Source organism: Lipomyces chichibuensis (assembly GCF_038497645.1).
Source record: "Lipomyces chichibuensis strain CBS 12929 unplaced genomic scaffold V1513scaffold_10, whole genome shotgun sequence".
NCBI lineage: Eukaryota > Fungi > Ascomycota > Lipomycetes > Lipomycetales > Lipomycetaceae > Lipomyces > Lipomyces chichibuensis.
Window position 1 is genome coordinate 133,781 of NW_027117462.1, and position 20,498 is coordinate 154,278.

A 20,498-nucleotide genomic window follows, 5' to 3' on the forward strand; every position below is an offset into this window, starting at 1 on the left:
TTTAAATGGGACCTCCATATTAGCTTCATTTACCTCAGCCACGAAATTTACGCGTTTAAGAATAAAACAGCCCGGGAGTTTACAACCGCGTAACGCGACTCAAACGCGACTCTAGTAATTCACGCTAATTTTTTGCCTCTGATTTCTCTTTCTGTATCAATATTTGATATTTTTGAAATTGACCCGTACTAATAAGGGAAGTCGCCGTGAGGCTATACAGCCTTCACAGATTATAGAGCTAATTGAAGAAGACAGACACAATTACTGTCTCTTCCACTCCCCTTCAGAAGACCATTTCAATATTGTTTTGCAACCCGGTCTGCCTTCAAACAAGAGGCCTGGGTAGACGCTTTGGAGTTTCAGCTCCACTGAAAAATGCATTGAGGCTCTCAACTGTGTATGGTTTACAAGTCAGTTGAGTAGGGAAATAAAAGTATCTCCAGACACTTAATGTTCAGGGTTGGCCACAGTTAAGTAGCCGGTCGAGGTACTACTGTTGCCCGGCTTTTGTTTAATCCCTAGTCCACCTCTTCCCCGTCCCCTTTTTCCCCTCCCTTTGTATGGGACTCTAGTATAATCGTGAGGAAGATGTCGTCGACTAAGGATTCTTTTAGGCTTAATGGGAGTACCATTATAAGGGCGATTCTTTTTTTTGTTTCCATTTTAAATGGGAGGGCCATTAAAAAAAAAATCGAACAGCATCAATCAATTCAAAGAAGCTAACCCTACGAGAACAAACCCTAGTCCCAAACCCTTCCGAGTCACTGTTGCCGACAAAAAGCGGGGCGCGCGCCAATAAATTTTTCGCATGATCCAATAAAAATTAAAGCGCAGCAAAATTTAGTCATTATCAATATCCTTCAATTATTCTACTGTCTGCATTGCGACATTGTGTTTTTACTTCTCATAATTTAATAAACAACAGGTATGTCCCGAAATTTTCTAATTGATTGCATGAGCGGGGGAGGGGAACGGGGAAAAAATCGCGGTGATTATACGGTTCGTACCAATACATCTTTCCATCTCCGATCTCCAAAAATGCGGACACAATACAACTACTTTCAAGTTTCAGCCTTGTATGAGCGAATATTTCCCGTTTACCTTCTGACCCGTTTATTATGAATTAAAAAAAGTCCGTGGGAATGAAGTTAACGTGTGCGCAGGTATTTGTCACTTCTCGTTTAATTGGTGTGAGGCATTGATGCGGAGGGGAATGGCGAAATGAAGAAATAAATGTCTAACGACGTGCGGGCATAAATTTGCATGTTGAAAACTCTTTCGGTGTACAAATATTTTTATGAAAGTGTCGGATCCATTTCATTCCCTGCCGCTCGGTGTTCTCTACTGTCGGATTCAAATGATTTGAACCCTATATGCAACAATTTTTTTGGGCTAATCATACTTGCAATAGGTGATTATCTCTGTGAGATTTGGATACAATGGTAGGTTTCATTCTGTTTATAATCTTGATATCAAAATGACGCGGAAGGTGACCTCGATGACGATTAATATTCACACTGTGTGAGATTTTTCTTTCAATGAGCTTCCAAAAAATACTGATTTAATGATTCTGAGAGATCACTTTTCCATTATTTGTCGTTAGTTTTGATGATGGATGCGAACGTTTTGTGGATTTTTTACTAAATTGCTTTGTAGTATAGGCATTTGGCGATATTGTACGGATGTAAGTTTGTTGGACTAGACTAGTTATTTCATTATTACGGGTAATATCTACCAACCGCAAACTAGTTTGTCACCTGACGTAATCACAATTCACATGTATGCAGCATACTTTGTCCTAATGATAGTAGTATGATAGCAGTGCTTGCAGGATTAAGGTTAGGGAACTACTCCAGTTCAATTGGCGTTAGTATACGGTTTCGGGATTGATAGCTTCAAGCTGGATGTTCTCCTGTTTAGTCAACGTGGTGCTTAATTGTTTGAGCCGTGCGCTGTAAGTTGATATCTTTCTTGCTGTGAGGAATATTTGAATGGACGGGTCTAGGGTTCAGTGACTCTTATCACACGATGAAGCCGGATCTATTTTTATTTTCGTGTACATCCGATTCCGATACCCTAACCACAGGCATATTCCCTTTGTTTCAAAAAGTCACCTGCAACTTTAAACGCAATCGCCTAATCGTACCACGCAACGGTACAAACAAAATAAGCGACAAAGGGAAGCCATTAACGAAATCACGACCGATATACCATGTGACAGGCACCTTCTACTTTGAAGCAAAGAGGAGAAGGTCTTGTAAAAGAGGAATTAAACTAAAATTACTGAATAATAAGAAGCATATACAGTCCTCGACATCGTTGATTACAATATTACCAACCAACTGCAAACCGAACTAAATCAAATTCGCTGACAACTGATCATTTGGAGGAACATTAAGAATCGCACCTGTACATAACCACAAAAAAAATAATCATAAAACAAAGATTGAAAGATAGAGATGAGAAGATGACATTAGAGACTATTCTTACATGTACTATTACTACCGTCCAATCACACGACACTCACAATATAATTAAAATCCAATAGTGGATCAGTATTAATATGATTAAGAAGCGTTGAGTAGTGAAAGTTATTAAAAATTACATATTAATATACTGGAAAAGGAACCACCCGATTAAACAACGAAACAACGACGACTATAACCCATCCCAGTCAAGAAAACACCTAGCGATGAACAACGGACACCCAAACATCAATGAAAGAGACGTAACGATGCAGTATTGATTAAATTACTTTGCCTCCTCCGTTGGCGCCTCAGTAGTAGCCGTGGGCTCTTCAGTAGCAGCGGGCTCGGCAACAGGTTCTGATGCAGCGGGTTCCTCAGCTGTGACGGCAGGCTCAGACTCAGCGGCAGTGGTAGCAGCAGGCTCCGGTTCTTCCGCGACTGCCGCCTTGGCTGGCTTCTCTTTCTTGGGGACAGCCTTGTTTATAAACTTCTTGAGTTTCTCGCTGACACCGGATGGGATGAAGCTGCGTCGCTTAGATGTCCTTTCTGGAGTGGACTCGGCGGCTGGGGCAGGTGATGCGACGGGCTCTTCGACAACGGGCGCCGGAACGGACTCGACGATTGGTTCTGGCAGTCCAAGTCAGATAGAGTTGATGACAAGGAGAACGACATCGATCACAATACATACCAGTAGTAGCAGTAGCCATTTGTGTAGATGAAGTGGCAAGAGAATGTAAAGATACGGATAACGGAGCGATGGATGAAAAGGTAAGAGCAAACAAGGGATGGATGAGGGAAGAGGTCGGGAAGTGGGGAGGTGCTTATATAGACATTTGCAAACGGGCAACCCAGACTGCACGGGCGGGCCAGATCACGGGCAACAGCGAACGGAACGCAAAAGCAAAAGGGGCGTGCTCAGTCGCGTGCGCCGCCATACCGAGCGCCGGCGATGAGCAACGCTAGCCTATTTTGGCATAGCGCCTTCGCCCTGAATCTTGTCTGTTGTTTGCCGACCCGCGGCGCTGAATTCAACACGCAAGCCTCGGCGCCACAGTCGGCTTTTGTGTGAAAAGTGAAGAGCAGACTGTAATTCTAGGTGATTTCCATGATAAAAATAATGACAAGTTGCGATTTAGCAGCTGGCACGTTTTGGATTTGTTTGTTGGCCACCCAGGGTCTCGGTGCATTTGTGCGAGTCTATGTTGCCTGCAGCAAGGAGCCTCTTTAGACGAACCCCTTCATTGATCATGGGGCTCGTTGGGCCGCCCCCTGCTTTATTATATTAAGTTAGCAGCAGGTTATATGTGCTGCTCTACAAAATGTATGATATTAGTTAACTAAAATGGAGTTTTTTATTTCTCTCTTACCAACCTACAAACTAAGCACTCTCCCCCCTCCCGGTCAGACCTAACTAACACCTTACCTGTCACTGACTGCGGCGCTCGCTAATTCGACCACAATTAGTGACCTTCATATTTTGTTGCAACTCCAGGGTTGCAATTTTTTATTACTTGGCTGACTTATCAAAGTAACATTCTTCATTTACTGTTTCAGCCTCCTCCTTACCGCATCATGCACAAACCATGAAAAGAAAAATGTGACGGGGACCACCTGCGTGCACAATGACGTCGTCCTGCAGCTAACAAAAAGCATGCCGGGTCAGCCCAGCCATGCGCTAAGTTGCAAATCTTTCGGTGGCGTGCGTTCGTTCCCGTGACGCTAAGCCGATAACAGTATGACTCATTGACTCTATTCTGGGTGTCTAACTGCAGACGCCAGCAAGTGTGTTCATATGGAATTCAGAGTTATCAACGAACCCGATATTGTGAGATTGAACTAATGTGGATTGCAAAAGATTCGCGTGACCTGGCGTTAGTGCTGGTCATAAGTACAGCATATATGAATGTGATTTACCAGTATAATGCCACATCCGTCAGACAATATATACACATATATATATCCACTACAAAGGAATTAACATTCTGAGTGGGGCTATTTTTGTATCGGCTATTTTGTTAACGCCGCACCAAACTTGCACATGGTGACGTCCGCCTGTCCGGGCACCAAAAAATTGCTTCCATCTTCCTCTATCCAGCAACTGTTCTTCTTTGTTATCAGCAGAAAAGTTGGTGGGATGACGTCAGCGACATTCCTCTTTCGAGTATTTCTATGGCTCACTGATTCCAAATCGGCGGCTTGTGTGCATTACTGATTCGGACGCGGCATTACCGCCGGTGCAGAAGTGCCTGCCGTTCCCCATACCAGCGAATGCGCGTTTAAGGCTTTGATTTCAAGTGCCGCTCCCCGTCTATTTCTTTGCCAGAACTGTTCGAGCTATGTCGTTTGTATATTAGCACCAGTCACACATAGTTTCGTACTGAACAATCAAACACAATAACGAAGATCTAAAAACGTACCAGCGCAGCTAATTTCTCGGGCGCATCCTCCTGTATAAAATGCCCAACATCAGGCAATACCTCCAGTTGGTACTTCCCCTGCATCTGGCCAATTGTCAATCTCTTATCCAACCTGTCCGTGCCAGCTAGTACGAGCATCTTCGCCGACCGCGCTTCTAGAAATTTCGACGACAGATCCACGAACCAGGATTTCCAAAACGGCTCAGTCAATAATAAATCCGTAATCCATTCGTATCGCCCATTTGCGCCTGGCCGAATAATCCCAGGGACAGAGACTGATGCTGAAACTGCGTTGCGGACAGTATGCGATTTAACACTGTCTTGTCATCAGATGCATTCATTTGCAAAAGTGAAATTTTGACTTACTGCCACCGGATACCGTCCTCGAGCGACCTGAAATACTGCGGCCGGCTGGCGACGTACGACCGCATACTGCCCAATCCCTCCAAGGCAGATCCCTCGACAACATCAAGAATGACTAGCCCGCTTATAATTGGCTTCGGAAGGTTGTCGGGCGACCACAATTCTGGAAATCGTCGGACAGCTTCAGTCACGACGGCTCCGCCCAGAGAGTGCCCTATAAATACTACCTCAACTGGTTTTTTGCTGTCCGCAGGCAAAGGCGAAAGGCGTATTGCGTAGGCGACAATATTAAGAAAATCCCGCGCGAGTATATCTAAACTCGCCTCCTTCTCGTCCGGATCAGTGGCCTTCGTTGCCCCGTGCCCTCGCGCGTCGTAAGCCAGGACGCCGACTTCTGGGAGAGATTCATGGATACGAGCCGCCAGGACAGAAAATGTCAAGCCGCTTGACCCCGCACCGTGGTGAAATATGAACCATGTCGGGGATTTAGAAGCCGATGGTGTCGGCGTAGTGTAGTATACCTTGAATGCGCATGGTGGGGTTGAGAGGTCAGGTGAATCTGATTCGCGCCAATACGCCTTCCACGGCGTTGCTTTGTAATACTGCTTTCGTGGACGTCTGTCAAGGAAGGGTTATTATATTCCAACCAAAGCAAATTCTGCGAGCATACATTTCTGGGACCGCGAATTCGGCAGGTGGGATATCGTGAGGAGGAGTTGGCGAATTGGCGTCAGCGAGATCGCGCTCCTCCCAAACGCCTTCATCTGCTGCTTCATGAAGGACTTGATCCAATGTGGATGACGTCGATAGTTTTGATTTCAGCAAATTCTTTTGTAGGTTTGACATTTTCGTCTAATAACCATGCATAGTAACGCTAATATGAGTATGATTGTGTACGTGTAGGATTCCGAAGACGAGTGAAAAGTGGGATAAGGCACTATGTTTTGTGCTTATGCAGAGGTTGGGTGAATCCCTTTAAACAGCATCGGCTTGAGCACATTTTCAAACCATTGCAAACAGCAGGTCGATTCACAACATTCATTAAGTACAACATTACAGACGCCCATTTGAATATATACGAAAAGAGCGTCACAACTCGTCCTCTGGGCCACATTACATGGCATCATCCCTTAGCCATATATCCAATCACACAGCCCAAATTTATTTACAAAGTGAGAGCAAAGTAGCAAAATCATTTTGACTTTTTCGTTTCTTCGTCATCGTCGGGTGTGCTGCCTTTAGACAACATTCCGTCCTCGTTCCATGCGAACATGACGTAGCCCAGAACAACTACATTCGCAACAAGAGCCGCGACGAGACCCGCCCACTGTCTATTTCCACCTAGCCGTAGCAATTAGCTTAATGTCCTTTGCCCATAAACACTACTGACATAACGACGAAAACCACGAATGACGTACCGAAGATGTAGTTCAGTGATATGTAAAACGAACTCAGCGGAGCCGTCACCATCGCGATAGTGAAGATAGCCAGCGCCCTGATGACCCTCCTATGTACACCTAATATTAGGACCCGCAACTCATGTGAAGTGACATGACGACTTACGGAGGAACTGCTGGGGCGGCGGCCGCCTGGGCAGCTTGTGAGGATGATGCGACCGATGACATATTGAGCTATTATTTGCCTCCTATCTCATTATAGTAAATATCTACTCTTTGCGAGCTCGTCAAAGTACGTGCAATTGAAATGGTAAGTACTTCGACCAAGTATTTGGCTATTAAATTCTGACTTACGAAAATATTCCAATCTATATAATACGCGATGAATTGTTTACTACATTGCGGGCAACATATTGCTCGATCTCTCATGCGGCTCCCCACTGATAACTTTGGCACCGCTACTATGACGTCCTTGAGGTTCAATTTTTGGACACATTATAAAGCAATCTCTCCGCTTCTAACGTCACTAACTTCCGCAATCATATACCCAAATCTACCATTGAAATGACCAGTAAGTTAAAATTTTTAGTTATGGATAACTTAGTAATATATATAACTCAGTTAACTAGTTATACATTTAATTACGCTCTAAACTATATCACAAATAATCCACGACATCCAACCATAACTGCCACCATGCCGCACTAGACCACTTCTTCCGCACACAAGTTAATGATACAAGATAGTCTTTGATTCACTCGAATAAAACTTGGACAAGCCAAGGTCAATAATTTACGCTTAAGCTCCAAGGTATTTGGGACGAGGATCACTGAGCGACTAAATCAGAGAATCTACCCACAGCATTGTCAATGATGGCTCTCATAAGCTTCATCTCTAATACAATCTCTGTCGGGAGAAGGTCACATAACTTTTCTTTTTCAATCAATGGCTAATACATGTGTGTAAGCACACTGGCCACACCAAAATATCGTAATTGTAATAGTCCCATATCTAACACAGCCGATTTTGCGCCAGACTTCTATAAAGCCTTCTTTCATCTCACCAATCCACTTGTGGTTCCTGTAAGGTATCGGACCATAGCGTAATTGCATGCTTTCATTTGCATATCAATTCATGGTTCTATCTCTGCTGTGACGTCGACATTACATTCTCATACAGACTAGAGAGGTTTTGAAATCGCGGTAACTCCTTAAGTATGCAGACTTATAACATGGCGACTATCAAGCCATAGGTCCTTGTCATGACAAAGACCAGCGAGGTCTCACTAGATCCGACCTCCATGGCCAGTACAATCGAGTGTCCGAAATCTTATTTGAGGGAAGAAACAGCCATTCAAATGCATAGCAAAGGATTAGTTAAGCCAAAGAGTGTTTGGAAAATTGTGAACACAGTGTGCCAAAGGTTGTGCGTGTACGAACGGTAACTGGTCAGTTGCCATTTAGATGGTACAACCCCACCCGTATTTCTCTAACCCGACTCCGCTAGGTATAGCAAGATTTAGCGATTTAAATTAATAATAAATAACAAATAGATGCCAGCCTGCCCGATCCCCGAGCTATGTAACAAACCAAAATCCTATGATACAAACATTACCACTCGAAACCTGATAAACAATCTGCCACTTATCGCCCTGCGGACCGCGAGTTTGCGCATGGAAGACATTCAAGCGCGTTGTTAGTTAGCTGGGATCGCAAAGAGCAGCGCCAGCATACTGTTCGGTTGCAACTGAAGCAAGAATATGACTCCGGATCGGACGTGTACTCGTCTAACATGATCACATTATCGCAGTCCTCGCACGACAGATCGCGGGCGGAGGATACTGACTCTCGGGATCCGGTGTGGAGGTGTTTCTGCGTTTGTACTGCCTCGAAAAGCCGTCGCATAGTTGACGCTGAGAATTAGTTAGCACCGATTCCAATTAAAAACGAAATAACAAAAGATTGGAAACGGGATATACCGTGAATATGCGTCTCGATGGGCCTCTCGCTCCGCTTCTTCATGCCCACAATCTTCCCGAGCGTATAGCCACTGGACAATGGATCCTCTACGTCTTCGTCGTATGCCTCGTGAATAGTCCTCTTGCGTGATACTCCCGCACTCTGCTGCATTCCCAACGCTGATCCGCTGGGAGCACTATGCTGAAACATATCGTACTCAGCGTAATGCACGCGTTGCAGCTGCGGTTGCTTGTTGCGGAAGAACATCTCTCGGCTGTCAGAACTGGCGCTCAAAGGCGATGAGGATCCTGAATTGTCGGCGAAAGTCACTACCCGCCCGTATGTTCTGTACCTAAGAGAGCGCGAGGCAGGGAACAAACGAGCAGAATGTGGGTATGGAGAAAAAAGATAAAATGGTCAAATCATGACCGGACCAGTCTCCACTACTTTGGAATTAGTCTTTGTACTAGCTCAAGATCCTTTCCTCCCTTGTACACAAGCAACGCGATTTGGCGCGAAAAGTATAACAACGCCGGCACCAGCGCGACTGCCGCTTTCGGACGCGTCCACGGCACGACTGGTAATTATGGGTTAGGGTAAACCGGGATAATGCGGGGCCAGCCCAGCCACCCGAACAATCCCGCGTACACTTCCAACCATATCCACATATGCTGTATTTGCAGGATGTGATGAAATAAGTGACATTCGGTATTCATCTTGGCCTATCGTAGCCTTAGAATTGTCTGCTAAGGGACAGGCCTGTGGAAATTTCATAGATCAATTATGTCACGTGCTGGTGTGGGCGATACAAGTGGCAATCGCAACGCGCGACGCCTTTATTCACGTAGACTGCAATATATCACAAAACAATAGCATCATGTCCGTCAATAACACTAGCTAGTGCAATATTTGCATGACAGTCGACAGCATTGCAATCGACATGACCGAGCAACGTCGAAGTTCGTCCGAAGACCAGGCGTGGGATAGCCTCAACGACGGCATGGTCCCTGCAATTGCAGAGAGCCTGCGGGACGGTATACTGGCCGACCGGGAAAGCCTCGTCGCCACGTTTCAGGACGCAATGGTTGCCGGCGTGAAACAAGCGATGTCAGACGAGTTTAAGGCCTTATTGGCGACAGAGATTAAGCAATCCTTGGTTGATCTCAGAACTGTTTTCGCTGAAGCTCTGAGATCGGTCGCGCATGATTTGGAGCATGGCACCGAGCGAACTCTGTCGGATGCTTGGAACGCGTCTGCGTCGCGACGGTCGCCGATAACTGGTGCTGGCACAGGGATTAATACATCCACATCGATATTCAATGCACGACCAACGTCCACCGGCCTTCCTGAAGAGTCTGTTACAGTACCAGAGACATCACGTCGGTCCGTCAGCATGACGACACCAATATCCTCAACGTCTACAATTCTTGCACGTCCAACTTCGGCAACACCAGTAGTGCGAACACCTCACCGGCCAGCTCCGACATACAAAATGTCAAGGGAGCTCGAGTCCGTGTTTGAGCTCTGGGAAGAATGGGAGAACGGGCTCGACGGAAGGCCAAGCATAAAGTACCTCGAGTACAATTACGGAACCCAATGGCGCGCCAACAGTGCAGAGAAGCAGTTCTTTTGTCGGCGGAAAGCTATCATCGATGAGGTTAATCGGATGGCGGAGGCGAACGACAGTAATATCCAGTATGCATTACAAGTCACGGATGCGAAACGGCTGGGGCTAAAGCCAAATTCGCTAGATAACTTTGGGAAGGTTTTATTAAAAGAGCGACGTGAGCGACGGCTGGCTGCGGACACGGCGGCTAATCGATGAATAAACTAATGCTATTCCGGAAATGCTACTTCAGCGTTTTTCACTATCATACAAATCACATAAATGCCAATCCATAATGTACAAGATCAACCCGCGTCGCGTAATCGTCTATGATGTTCTGATTCCTTTAAGCGCTTTTTCTATGTCTCGAGATGCACTCGCTAGTATTTCAACGGCGTTACTGATGCTGGCGATACTAAAAACTTGCTTAGATGAGTCGCGCGTCTTCACTACCCGCAAGCCTACTACCCGGCCATCATGCCAAACAGTCAACAATCCACCATCGCTAACTTCAGCTTCCTCTCCGGTCGCATCCACAAACACATTCTTGCCCACAATTATCGCAAGCTGGACAAGAGGCGGCGACCAACTCATGCACAGTCTATCCGCGTCAGCCCAGTCGCTCGAAAATTGCGGAATTCCAATCTCGTCCTTATCGTTGTCATTCGCTCCGAGCGGTTCCGGCGTAAGACGGGGCAGACGCGTGTCCAGAAGCGCCAAGTACGTCGTCATCGAAAGTAACGTGAGAGGATGCGATACGTGGTCGAGAATAATGCCGTCAACGAATATCTTGTAACTGTACTTATTCGTAATTCGAAGTAACCGAGACGGCAGTGAATTCTTAATCGCCGTTTCTAACGTCGAGCATAGTAAATTCTGTAGCGGACTACTAGGCAATAACCCGACACTATGCTATTGATAAGCTAATATAATCATGGCCGTGTTTAGCACGTAGATCTTACATATCGCAATCAACCTCAACATGCACGTCATCTGATCGCGAGACCGTAATCACCTCGGCCTTGACACCAACAATACATTCTCCGCCATCATCTAACCGAATACGCGCAGATCCATTGGTCGTTGGTAAAATTCCTGTCGCGGCATCAATTGGTCGGAACTGCAGTTGATCCCGGCCGTCCGGTCGACATGGTGGCCGCTGCGAAAGTGACACGCTGAGGTATGACTCTTCTGTTAGTGACAGTGGCATATTCAAAATATTTATCTATTAGGCAGTCGTGAGTGAAGTGGACAAGGCGTTCGCGAGTTGGACCGACGAGCTGAGAATTCTCAAGAATATGTGGGTTAGGGCTCGGCTACAAATATATAAGAATGCTTATATGATGGGCTACGCTATAAACGTGAAACAAAATGTATTTAAAATATATTAAGCTTATTGTTCCAGCGACAAAATTGAGTCAATATTCGCTCCCAGCGGAAGGACCGTGACGACGGTCCGGGTTTCAATGACAGTTCCCATTAGAATCAGAATGATATTCTAACGGTAATTACCGTATAGAATAATCTGAGATTATCTGTTTCACAAATCAGTTAGCATCCGATCACGTAGGATATGTCTTGGAATAATCAATCGATTTAGTAACAAATCAGTAGTCAAATTTTTCTTCCCCACTCGTTTGAGAGTTACAGATAATGTAGATAAGGTGTAAAAACACAGGTCATCATGGAATATATTGCAGAATCCAGACACAAGACGAGTTTATTACCTTTAAAAAATTGTCGAATAGAAAGTTGGCGCAGGACAATTCGATCCTAGGTTTACAGCGTCAGCATGCTTTTTGTTGATCCTATTCATTGACTCTTAAAAAGATTTCCTATTAGAGAAGCCGATTCCGTAGAAAATCACGAGAATAATTGCGTATGTGGTGACTATATACTAAAGGATTCTAAAGTATAGAAGTCAGAAGGAAGCCAACCCGATTTGCCTGGCGTTCTTCTGTCATGTATCATAAGATCCTGAAAAATGGCTCTCTCGTTTCAAGGTTAGGGTGCGTTGACGTGTGCGTCTTGCGCGACCATCGCAACGCCGCTCATACTACCAGGACCGCCTCGACAAACGGCGACACCAAACAATTGCCACGTACGCAGCATTGAATCCAACGGGGTTCTGTCAATAATATCCTCTGCTGGGCTCATATCCAACTGTTGGCTTATAAATATAGGTATGTAATGCTCTCGATGTGAGCGGTGGAGGTGTTGTTGAGTATTCCATTGTGTTCCCTGGGAAATCAATTGTTGGTTGCTAATTCATCTGTCGTGTAGAATATCTAGTGTACCGTTTCTTGTATAGCATCTGTTCAATATGACAATTGCAGACGAACTTAGGACTCGTAACTTTAGGTATTTATCTACAGAGTCAATATGGACTAGTAAAACTGATGCTAACGTGAATGCAGTTTATACGGCCAATGGTGAGGCTTTAACATGCACGCCCTTCATGACCTCAGTGTAGTTTCATATTGTGACAGTGACGTGATATCTAACATGGATAACCAGGGTCGGAATTCTTTCAGTTATTATTTGCCTTGCTGTTGGCATTGCAACGATTTTCACGTTCAATATCGGTCTCATTATCTTCTCCGCTGTCTGCATGTATGTCAACTTCTGAATATATCAGTATCCTCAGATTTTGTGGTGGATATACTCTAACAGGATAATAGTGCTACTGGTCTCACCTTGATCTTCGTTGAAGTTCCATTCCTTCTTCGCATATGCCCTATCTCCCAGAGATTCGATGACTTTGTCAGAAGGTTCAACAACAATCTACCCCGAGCCGGTTTCTACTTGATGTAAGATCGCAATGCTTATACGAGTACGATGTGTAGTGGTTTGAGAGTGATGCTGACGATCAAAAATACAGCTTGGCCCTCGTCCAGTGGTTCACGCTCTTTATCCGGGGCTCGTCTCTCATAGTTGCCGCCGTGTTCCTGACAATTGCATCCTCATGCTACGCTATTGCCGCGCTCAAGAAGCAGGAATTCACGTCCTCCAACGCACTCGGAGGTCAGGGTCTTGCTCAGCAGATTATATAAGATAAACAAGATACCACGAGTTATGATGTTCATCAAACAGTGGTCGTCAGACAATCTGCTGAGTGTGGTAATGGTGAAGAAGAATAAGTTCATATTTTCTCCTTCTGTAAAATTTATTTGGGATGCGGCTTGTGATCAAAGGCTGATAAATACTGAGAAATGAAAACGACGAAATCGATTGTACTGTTTCGGAGGTAGTATCTTTGTAATCTGAATCACGTTTATATATTATCTATTATATTCTTCGTTAGCTAGGGAATGTAATAAATTGGTGGGACCTTGGTGTTTGGAATGGCCAGGTTTTCGCGGTGTACCGGACAACGTAAATTGTGCCACAAAACTACTGTGTAAAGTCGTGTGCTTCGATGTAAAGTAGAAATACTACATGAGCGTAGAACTAGGTTATCTATTAGATGACAGAGTTCATAATAGACAGAAATATTGTTTTAGTTTTTAGTTGCGAGTAGTTTGAGTGTTCCGCATTGGGAACATCTTTTTACGACCTCGCCGCCAACTCAATCCATCACCATCACTTCCACCTCAACCGTCAAAACTATTATCGATCCCATGGCCATACCAGACAAAGCGGACTTCATTACCTGACAATCTGACCGAGACGATGCCGCCACGCCATTTTGCTCCGAGGAAAGGCGTAAGTATGAAGCGCAAGGTCATCTACACACAATCTTGCTAATTCAGGTCTTTCTTATGCTCGCAGCCTCCACAACTTCCTGGTGGGGGATACTCGGTATCTAGTCACATTAATCCTTCAGGACCGTACTCGCATATTGCTCGGGGAAGTAAGACCTCATTTGAGAGGGCAAAAGAGGCAGAGGAAGCGAAACGACAGAAGGAAGAGGAGGAAACGAGGGCCGCCTATGAAGATTTTGTGAAAAGTTTCCAAGGGGAGGCTAGCAGTGATATCAGCTTCGTTCCGGGCGAATCATCAGGTATGCAGATCATTGTTATTGGACCACAAATATCAAGATATTAACACGCATACAGCTGCGAGAAGTAGCTTCGGAGATTCGTTTACGCCACCGACTGGACCCAAGAGAAGATTTCAAGGCCCACATACGTCATCTAGTGATATAGATGTGTGTAACTGAGTGATTCTGTATTAAGCTTAGCTTTACATATTGATTGAAAGGATAGAATCGGCTGTCGAAACGGCGACAAATTGACCAGCTGGGAGAATTGAAACGACCAGATCAAGCTCGACTCGACAAGTTAGTTGCCCAAGGGTCGGATGCATTCTCAGAGTCTCCAGATAATCCGTCCACTGCAGCTCGTACATTATATCTTGGCGGTCTGCCATCTGCGTCAACGACTGCATCCATTAGGAAGCTGGTATCAGAGTTTGGCGTTTTGAAGAGTATCACAATCAATCCGCCCGATCAGAAACGGCGCGGTGTTAGTGCGTATGTCATATTTGAGAGCTCAGAAGAAGTAGAAAAGGCACGTGCGGCATTGGATCGGAAATACTTCGGCGAAGGATATTGGCTTAGTGCGTCGTTTGGCAAAGACGAGGGACCAACAGCTCGGCTGGATTCTAGAAGCGGATTTCCGTTCAACGCACAACTGCCCTCTGATACGAATTGGAGCGCACCTGGACGAACATTCGGAAATGTTGCCCCGCCGGCATCACTTGGCTCATCCGGCGTGGCACAGCAGTTGTCCCGACTGCAAGTCAAAGTCCAGTACCCAGATTCACTTCAGTCATTGCGTCGAATTCACGCCATGGTGGAGAACGTAATTAAATTCGGGGCCGAATTCGAGGCGGTGATAATGCAACGTGAAAGGAAAAATCCTGACTTCGCGTTCTTGTATGATTCAGATTTATCAGAACATATATACTATAGGTGGAAGCTATGGAGTCTAGCAAGTGGTGAAGGAATGGAGAAATGGAGTACCCAGCCAGCTGAGATATTTGATGACAAGGTGTTATGGCTCCCGCCACGATTAGGAGCTACTATTGATGATGAGTTAGAAAGATTAGACAACCAGTTACTTGACGAAGACGAAGAGGAAAAGAAAAGTGGCGGACGAGATGAGGCGGAACCTTGGCTGGGTCCTATTCTACATCTACATTTGACGTTGTTGCTACAGCACATATCCATGCGCCGAGGTTCGATTGCGAGATTAATGGCGTTTGCGATCGATAACGCGTATGCCGCAGAGGAAATTACTGATGTCACTTGTGAGAGTATAATCAGCAAGAATGTGCCGACGCAGATGCGCGTCGCGAGGCTATGGGCTGTTGGCGATATCCTTTATAACTCTGGAATGGGAATCGGCGGAGTTAACAAAGGCGTATGGAAGTACCGCGGATTGTAAGTAGAGTTGAAACTCGACTCTCTATAGGAAGGTACTTACAGATCTAGATTCCAAACAAAGCTGATACCTGTTTTTGCAAACCTGTATGAGGTATTTAAGGCGTTTGACGGACGTATCCGTGCCGATAATTTTCGAAGGCAGATCATGTCTGTGCTAAATGTGTGGGAGGTCAGTGAGCATTCATTTAGGAGTTGTTTGAAAGTGTAGTACTAAATTTTCAAATAGGGATGGAACGTTTTCACTCATGATTCATTGACAGAAATGACGAACGAATTTCTCGGAAAAACGAAGGAAACGGAGGAATGGGATCAGCGGGAGCCGGCTTTGTCTGCAAATGCTGCCGACATGGTAACGAAAACAGCAGCCGAAGCTCCAATCAAAAAGGTTGCGGCGAGTCGATGGAAGAAGGTAGAGAAAAGTACTGGTTCACCTCAGGTACGCCTGAGTAGACTCGATAGTGTTAAGCTTGACAGTCATCCCGAAGACCCAACCGCGAAGGAATCTAGGGTCAAGGAGTTCAATATTGAGGACTTGATCGATCCTGAATTAGACGGAGAGCCACTGACCGATAGTGACGTTGATGAAGATACAGAAGGTCCAGCTAAAGAAGTTCAAGGCGAAAATATGGACATTAGTTATGAAACAGTGGAACAAGTGGAAAGGAAGGAAAATGAATAGTTTTGGCGCTCTTGTAATTTTAGTCATGGGATAAGGTGTTATTATTTGGTACTTATATGGACGTGTGTACTAAGACTGAATTTGATTATACACAATGTGCATGATGTTATCTTTACAATGCAAATATTCTAAATTTGTCGTTGGATATGACGACGTATTGCCTCCAGCCGATCAGCCGATGGCTTCGTACGTTGAAGACGAGGTCGTCATCAAACTCAAATGTGTCGCACCACACAGCCCACGCAATAGTATATTCACGTTTTATCCACAATGTCAAATAATGGCAACACTGCTGCATCGCTGAATGATATTCTTCGTCTCTTAACCACTTCTTGCAAGTTCCCCCTTGCCAGCTCGCTCCCGGTTGCGTCAGCTCTAGTCAAGAACGGGCTCACAACGTAAGCTTTACCAGGTTGCATTGTACTCATCCTGTCTAATCTGTTTTATAGGAAAGAGCTAGTTGGAGCAAAATCGCAAGAAGAATTGCATGAAATATGTCCGTCTTTAAATCAGCAACAACTGAACAAGTTGCGCGCTGTATGCTCGTCTTCTCCACGGAAGCGCGCAGCGAAGTCATCAACGGGGTCACCAGCCGTGACCAAACGCGGACGCAAATACACGGTCAAAGATAGAGACGCACCGATCGATGACACTGAGCTAGAGCTACCAATTGTCCTTGATGAAGAGATTATATTAAAAACAGTAGCCAACGTTAATAGGGCGCCTTTGATGATGCTCTTTGCGGCAAGTGTGTTGAAGCATCAATATCCTACATATGGAGCGGGATCGCATTTGTCCCTAGCTTCGGCAGCTGCTGCCAGTGCTGCTCGGAAAAAAGCAAAAAGCATTGGAATCTTACGTGGCACTGCTGTCGCTACAAGTGACGAGGATGGTCGTGAAGTGCCAGAAGGATATCGTATACTCCGTGCATTTGGAACCATTGACGTCGCCATTATTCGGCGTGGAGATAAGGACGGATATTGGGGCTTAGATATTGACGCCATGGAAAGGCAAGTTGAGGTGGGGAATGCGGATCCGGAAGTAAAGTGGATTCATCCCGCCCAAGTTCGCGCATATCTCGTACGTGCATTTGGGGAGAAGGATCTGGCGATTGTGAACGGCGCTATCGAGCTACTAATACGATCGTGGGAGGAACGCGAACCGGACAGTTGGAGCCAGAGAGCCTGGGGTTGGTATGTCGGTGTCAGGCCTGAAATTGCTTACGGGCGAGAAGGGTGGGGCCAAAGAGGTACGGTGAGCTGCAAGGATATTTTAAATTTCCGAGTAAATCCAGTGGGCGTCAATTAACGTGATTGCGTTATAAAATTTCTTATTCGCACACCGGTAATTCTCGATGGTCGAGGCGGCTAGTCGTGGGAAGGATTCTGCTCTAACAATTGCGGCACTGCACGCATAGCAGAAGACCCGTTTCCTGGTCACTCTGGTTACCATGATCTAAGCCAGCAGGTGGGAACGCCTCAATTATGAATGCTAGCTTAGGACGAGCATGGTATTTTATTGGTTCATCAATTAGTTCCGCCCATATAGATTGGTCCAGCAAGTTACGACGGTATTGCGCGCTGTCAATTGCTCTAACGGAGAAGATGAAAATGGCTTGCAAATGGACGACTTCCAAATAGGTTTGAATGAGTTGTGTGAACGCAACCTGGTTTTATTAGTTTGGATTCCGCGCCACGCCGAATTACGGTTCCGCACTCGCAGCTCCAGGAACCGGTGGAGTTGTATTCATCACAGTCCTTCTCACCTGTGAGCGATGCTCTTGCGGCTCGCATGCCATGTTCAATGCAAACCATAATATTGTCATGAGACTCACCAGCGTTCAGTCACTCCCGGCAAAGACCTGAAGCCGGATATCGACAAATCAGTTTACGTTCCTAGCTCCACATGAGCACCAGCCGAAAAAGGTGGCTGTTGCTGACAGCCGATTAGGTACGAAGGACAACTTCAAGTTTACTGCGCAGATTGCTTTGGCGGAGGTATATGTGCTGAATGTATTCTTGTGAGGTTGCTTTCGGTATCTGAATCTCTCTGTATTGTCGTTTGAGTTTGCCTTATTTGTCTACTTATATATAGATTGTTGATTTGGCAACTGGAATTATTAATCCCTGTGTCTTCAGCTCTCATTGACCATGAAATGACTTGCTTTGTTGCCACAATTTGTTCTTTAAAAGGTACTTCATGAGATAGAAGTTGGTTTATTTAGAAAATCAAATGTACGCTGTCGTGCTTGTTGCTGGTCTCCTGCAGGTAGCGGGATGGAAGTCTGTTGAGAGTGTTCGATGATAAACGCATGTACTAATTTATGTTAATGAAGGTCATAAATTAGATTGCGATTTGTGACGTAGTTCTACCCAATCGAGCACCGAACTTTTTTGGCTAATAAGTAAAAACAGCAGTTCTCATTACCAATGCTAAAGCAATACACGTAGACCTACTATACTACGAACCTGTATAATCCCCACTCAACAATCCTAGAAAACCTGACAACTAAGCTTGCCGTTTTCCTTAGTGTCGAATTTTGCAACTTCAGATCGCCAGCTGATCCAAGAACGAGAACAACCATTAAGCCTAGTTACATAATATATTTTACAGCAAATGAACGAAATACAAAGACAAACTGACATACATCTAACTTACCAACCGCTAGCGCAATCTCAAACTACAAGCCACAGAAAAGTTCATTCCAATATACATGATCAAAAGAGAGCCGACGAGGTACGAACACATGACTGGTAAACAGGAACGAAATTAACTGATTTAATACTGTAACAGCACGCCAATTTTATTACCGCTAGTTACCTCTAGTTGTGGATATCGAGACCATTCTGGATAGCAAACAATTTTGATGAAACAACGGAGCTGTATTCTTCTATTTGGTTGCAATATTGGTCTATGAAATATTAGCAGCAATTAACGGGAAACGAACTTCGATAAACCGTACTAATTTGAGCAGAAATAAGGAGATTATCTAGTCTCGATGGCTCAGTTGGAAACTTGAAGTGCTTTTGCCAATCATCCTCGGAAACCGTCGGCAGATTAGCCCGCTCACGAAGGGCATTCTCGGACCGCTATATAATATATATTAGCATCAAATATCACTCTGCCATGACCTATCATTCCATACCGTCTTCTGGATCCACTGCTGAATTTTCGACTGTTCTCTGGCAAGTTGGCGTTGGAAATAATTGAAAGTCCCCTGTTCTGCATAGTAGTCATCAACCGACTCGAGCAGAAACTCAACATTCTTTTCAAGATACGGATCAATAGCGAGATCGAGGCTGTCAAAGTTTGGTGCCAATGCTGAAGTCGAAACGAACGAGGTGGGATCCCCCTTTCTTGTGAATGCGGGCGAATCAAGATGCTGTAGCAGGGCAGTGGCAAGATGCGAGTTCTTTATTGAAATAGGGAGCTCCTCCAAAATGTCAAGATAAGTCAAGTTATTTTTCACAACCGCTTCGCTGGAAAATTTGCCTCCGGAAGCCTTATTAGTGGCCAAGAATTGGGCTGATAGACGATATGCTTTGAGAGAAACACTGCTTTGTGACGAACGGGTGACATCGTGAACCAAAACAATAGAATTTGGGTTAGCAGCCTGAAGAGCAACAAGATTGTCAACAAGAGCCTGGTTAAAGAACCCTCCAAGGTATGACGACATGTAGTACCCAACAGGATTGGCCTCTATATTGACCTCCTTCAATAACCGGATCATGTCAGCCTGATATCGTACATTAGCCTTTGACCGCGGAGCAGACGCATCGTCGTTGCTAGAAGTCGTTCCGGAGCTTTCTGATGGCGGGAATGGGAACGCATGTGTGACTTGCAGAACGGAGTTCGCATCCAGACCCAGGAGGAGTCCGCAGACAGCGGCAGGAAACGCCTCAGACGTGTGCTTTGTGAGCTTCAATAAAACCTGAAATCGTTTAGAGACTTTAGCCACTCAAGACGTAAATATTTCTTACACCCGAATCTATGACAGCCGAATAGACCGGCGTAGTAAGTTCTGGTAACCTATTCACGATACGCGTTAGACAAGACATCTACAGCTCTACCGGCTCGGTAAAGTCGATGTTCAAACTTACACTGTAACTGGAAATGCCATTTTGATCTTTGACGCACGAGCTAGATCAGTCTAATATAAATCAATCTGCGATATATATTGCGCGGTTGCCCTACTTCGTCAAATTTATTGAGCAGGTTTAA

At 45.2% G+C, this 20,498-nt stretch overlaps 8 protein-coding genes across 8 annotated transcripts; 4 read left to right on the top strand and 4 right to left on the bottom strand.

The window, feature by feature from the left end:
* Positions 1-4,673: 4,673 nt before the first annotated feature.
* Positions 4,674-6,094, bottom strand: V1513DRAFT_424502 (Alpha/Beta hydrolase protein; the record flags this gene model as incomplete). Its single annotated transcript, XM_066896082.1, has 4 exons — positions 4,674-4,802; positions 4,886-5,201; positions 5,252-5,866; positions 5,919-6,094. 4 exons carry the CDS (start codon positions 6,092-6,094, stop codon positions 4,674-4,676), a joined length of 1,236 nt encoding a protein of 411 aa, XP_066754296.1.
* Positions 6,095-6,268: 174 nt separating this feature from the next.
* Positions 6,269-7,058, bottom strand: V1513DRAFT_442250 (uncharacterized protein). Its single transcript, XM_066897634.1, has 4 exons — positions 6,964-7,058; positions 6,812-6,893; positions 6,667-6,755; positions 6,269-6,589 (listed from the first exon to the last, which is right to left on the bottom strand). Exons 2-4 carry the CDS (start codon positions 6,871-6,873, stop codon positions 6,441-6,443), a joined length of 300 nt encoding a protein of 99 aa, XP_066754297.1. The 5' UTR covers positions 6,874-6,893; positions 6,964-7,058; the 3' UTR covers positions 6,269-6,440.
* Positions 7,059-9,222: 2,164 nt separating this feature from the next.
* V1513DRAFT_442256 (transcriptional activator of glycolytic enzymes-domain-containing protein) lies at positions 9,223-10,525 on the top strand. Its single transcript, XM_066897635.1, has one exon. It carries the CDS (start codon positions 9,517-9,519, stop codon positions 10,426-10,428), a length of 912 nt encoding a protein of 303 aa, XP_066754298.1. The 5' UTR covers positions 9,223-9,516; the 3' UTR covers positions 10,429-10,525.
* Positions 10,425-11,457, bottom strand: V1513DRAFT_442258 (ribosomal protein S5 domain 2-type protein). The gene is made up of 2 exons (XM_066897636.1): positions 11,172-11,457; positions 10,425-11,116 (listed from the first exon to the last, which is right to left on the bottom strand). Exons 1-2 carry the CDS (start codon positions 11,417-11,419, stop codon positions 10,537-10,539), a joined length of 828 nt encoding a protein of 275 aa, XP_066754299.1. The 5' UTR covers positions 11,420-11,457; the 3' UTR covers positions 10,425-10,536.
* A 1,075-nt stretch (positions 11,458-12,532) lies between these two features.
* V1513DRAFT_430839 (uncharacterized protein) lies at positions 12,533-13,262 on the top strand (the record flags this gene model as incomplete). The annotated part of the gene is made up of 5 exons (XM_066896359.1): positions 12,533-12,570; positions 12,627-12,641; positions 12,727-12,822; positions 12,891-13,019; positions 13,091-13,262. The coding sequence occupies 5 exons, from the start codon at positions 12,533-12,535 to the stop codon at positions 13,260-13,262; spliced, it is 450 nt and encodes a 149-aa protein (XP_066754300.1).
* A 125-nt stretch (positions 13,263-13,387) lies between these two features.
* V1513DRAFT_22457 (uncharacterized protein) lies at positions 13,388-16,412 on the top strand. Its single transcript, XM_066894403.1, has 6 exons — positions 13,388-13,914; positions 13,981-14,212; positions 14,268-14,359; positions 14,418-15,595; positions 15,647-15,767; positions 15,825-16,412. The coding sequence occupies exons 1-6, from the start codon at positions 13,882-13,884 to the stop codon at positions 16,275-16,277; spliced, it is 2,109 nt and encodes a 702-aa protein (XP_066754301.1). The 5' UTR covers positions 13,388-13,881; the 3' UTR covers positions 16,278-16,412.
* Positions 16,413-17,727, top strand: V1513DRAFT_22431 (uncharacterized protein). The gene is made up of 2 exons (XM_066894400.1): positions 16,413-16,675; positions 16,727-17,727. The coding sequence occupies exons 1-2, from the start codon at positions 16,548-16,550 to the stop codon at positions 17,583-17,585; spliced, it is 987 nt and encodes a 328-aa protein (XP_066754302.1). The 5' UTR covers positions 16,413-16,547; the 3' UTR covers positions 17,586-17,727.
* A 1,372-nt stretch (positions 17,728-19,099) lies between these two features.
* On the bottom strand, positions 19,100-20,397 carry V1513DRAFT_457891 (uncharacterized protein; the record flags this gene model as incomplete). Its single annotated transcript, XM_066899651.1, has 5 exons — positions 19,100-19,188; positions 19,240-19,366; positions 19,423-20,208; positions 20,258-20,306; positions 20,378-20,397. 5 exons carry the CDS (start codon positions 20,395-20,397, stop codon positions 19,100-19,102), a joined length of 1,071 nt encoding a protein of 356 aa, XP_066754303.1.
* Positions 20,398-20,498: the final 101 nt, after the last annotated feature.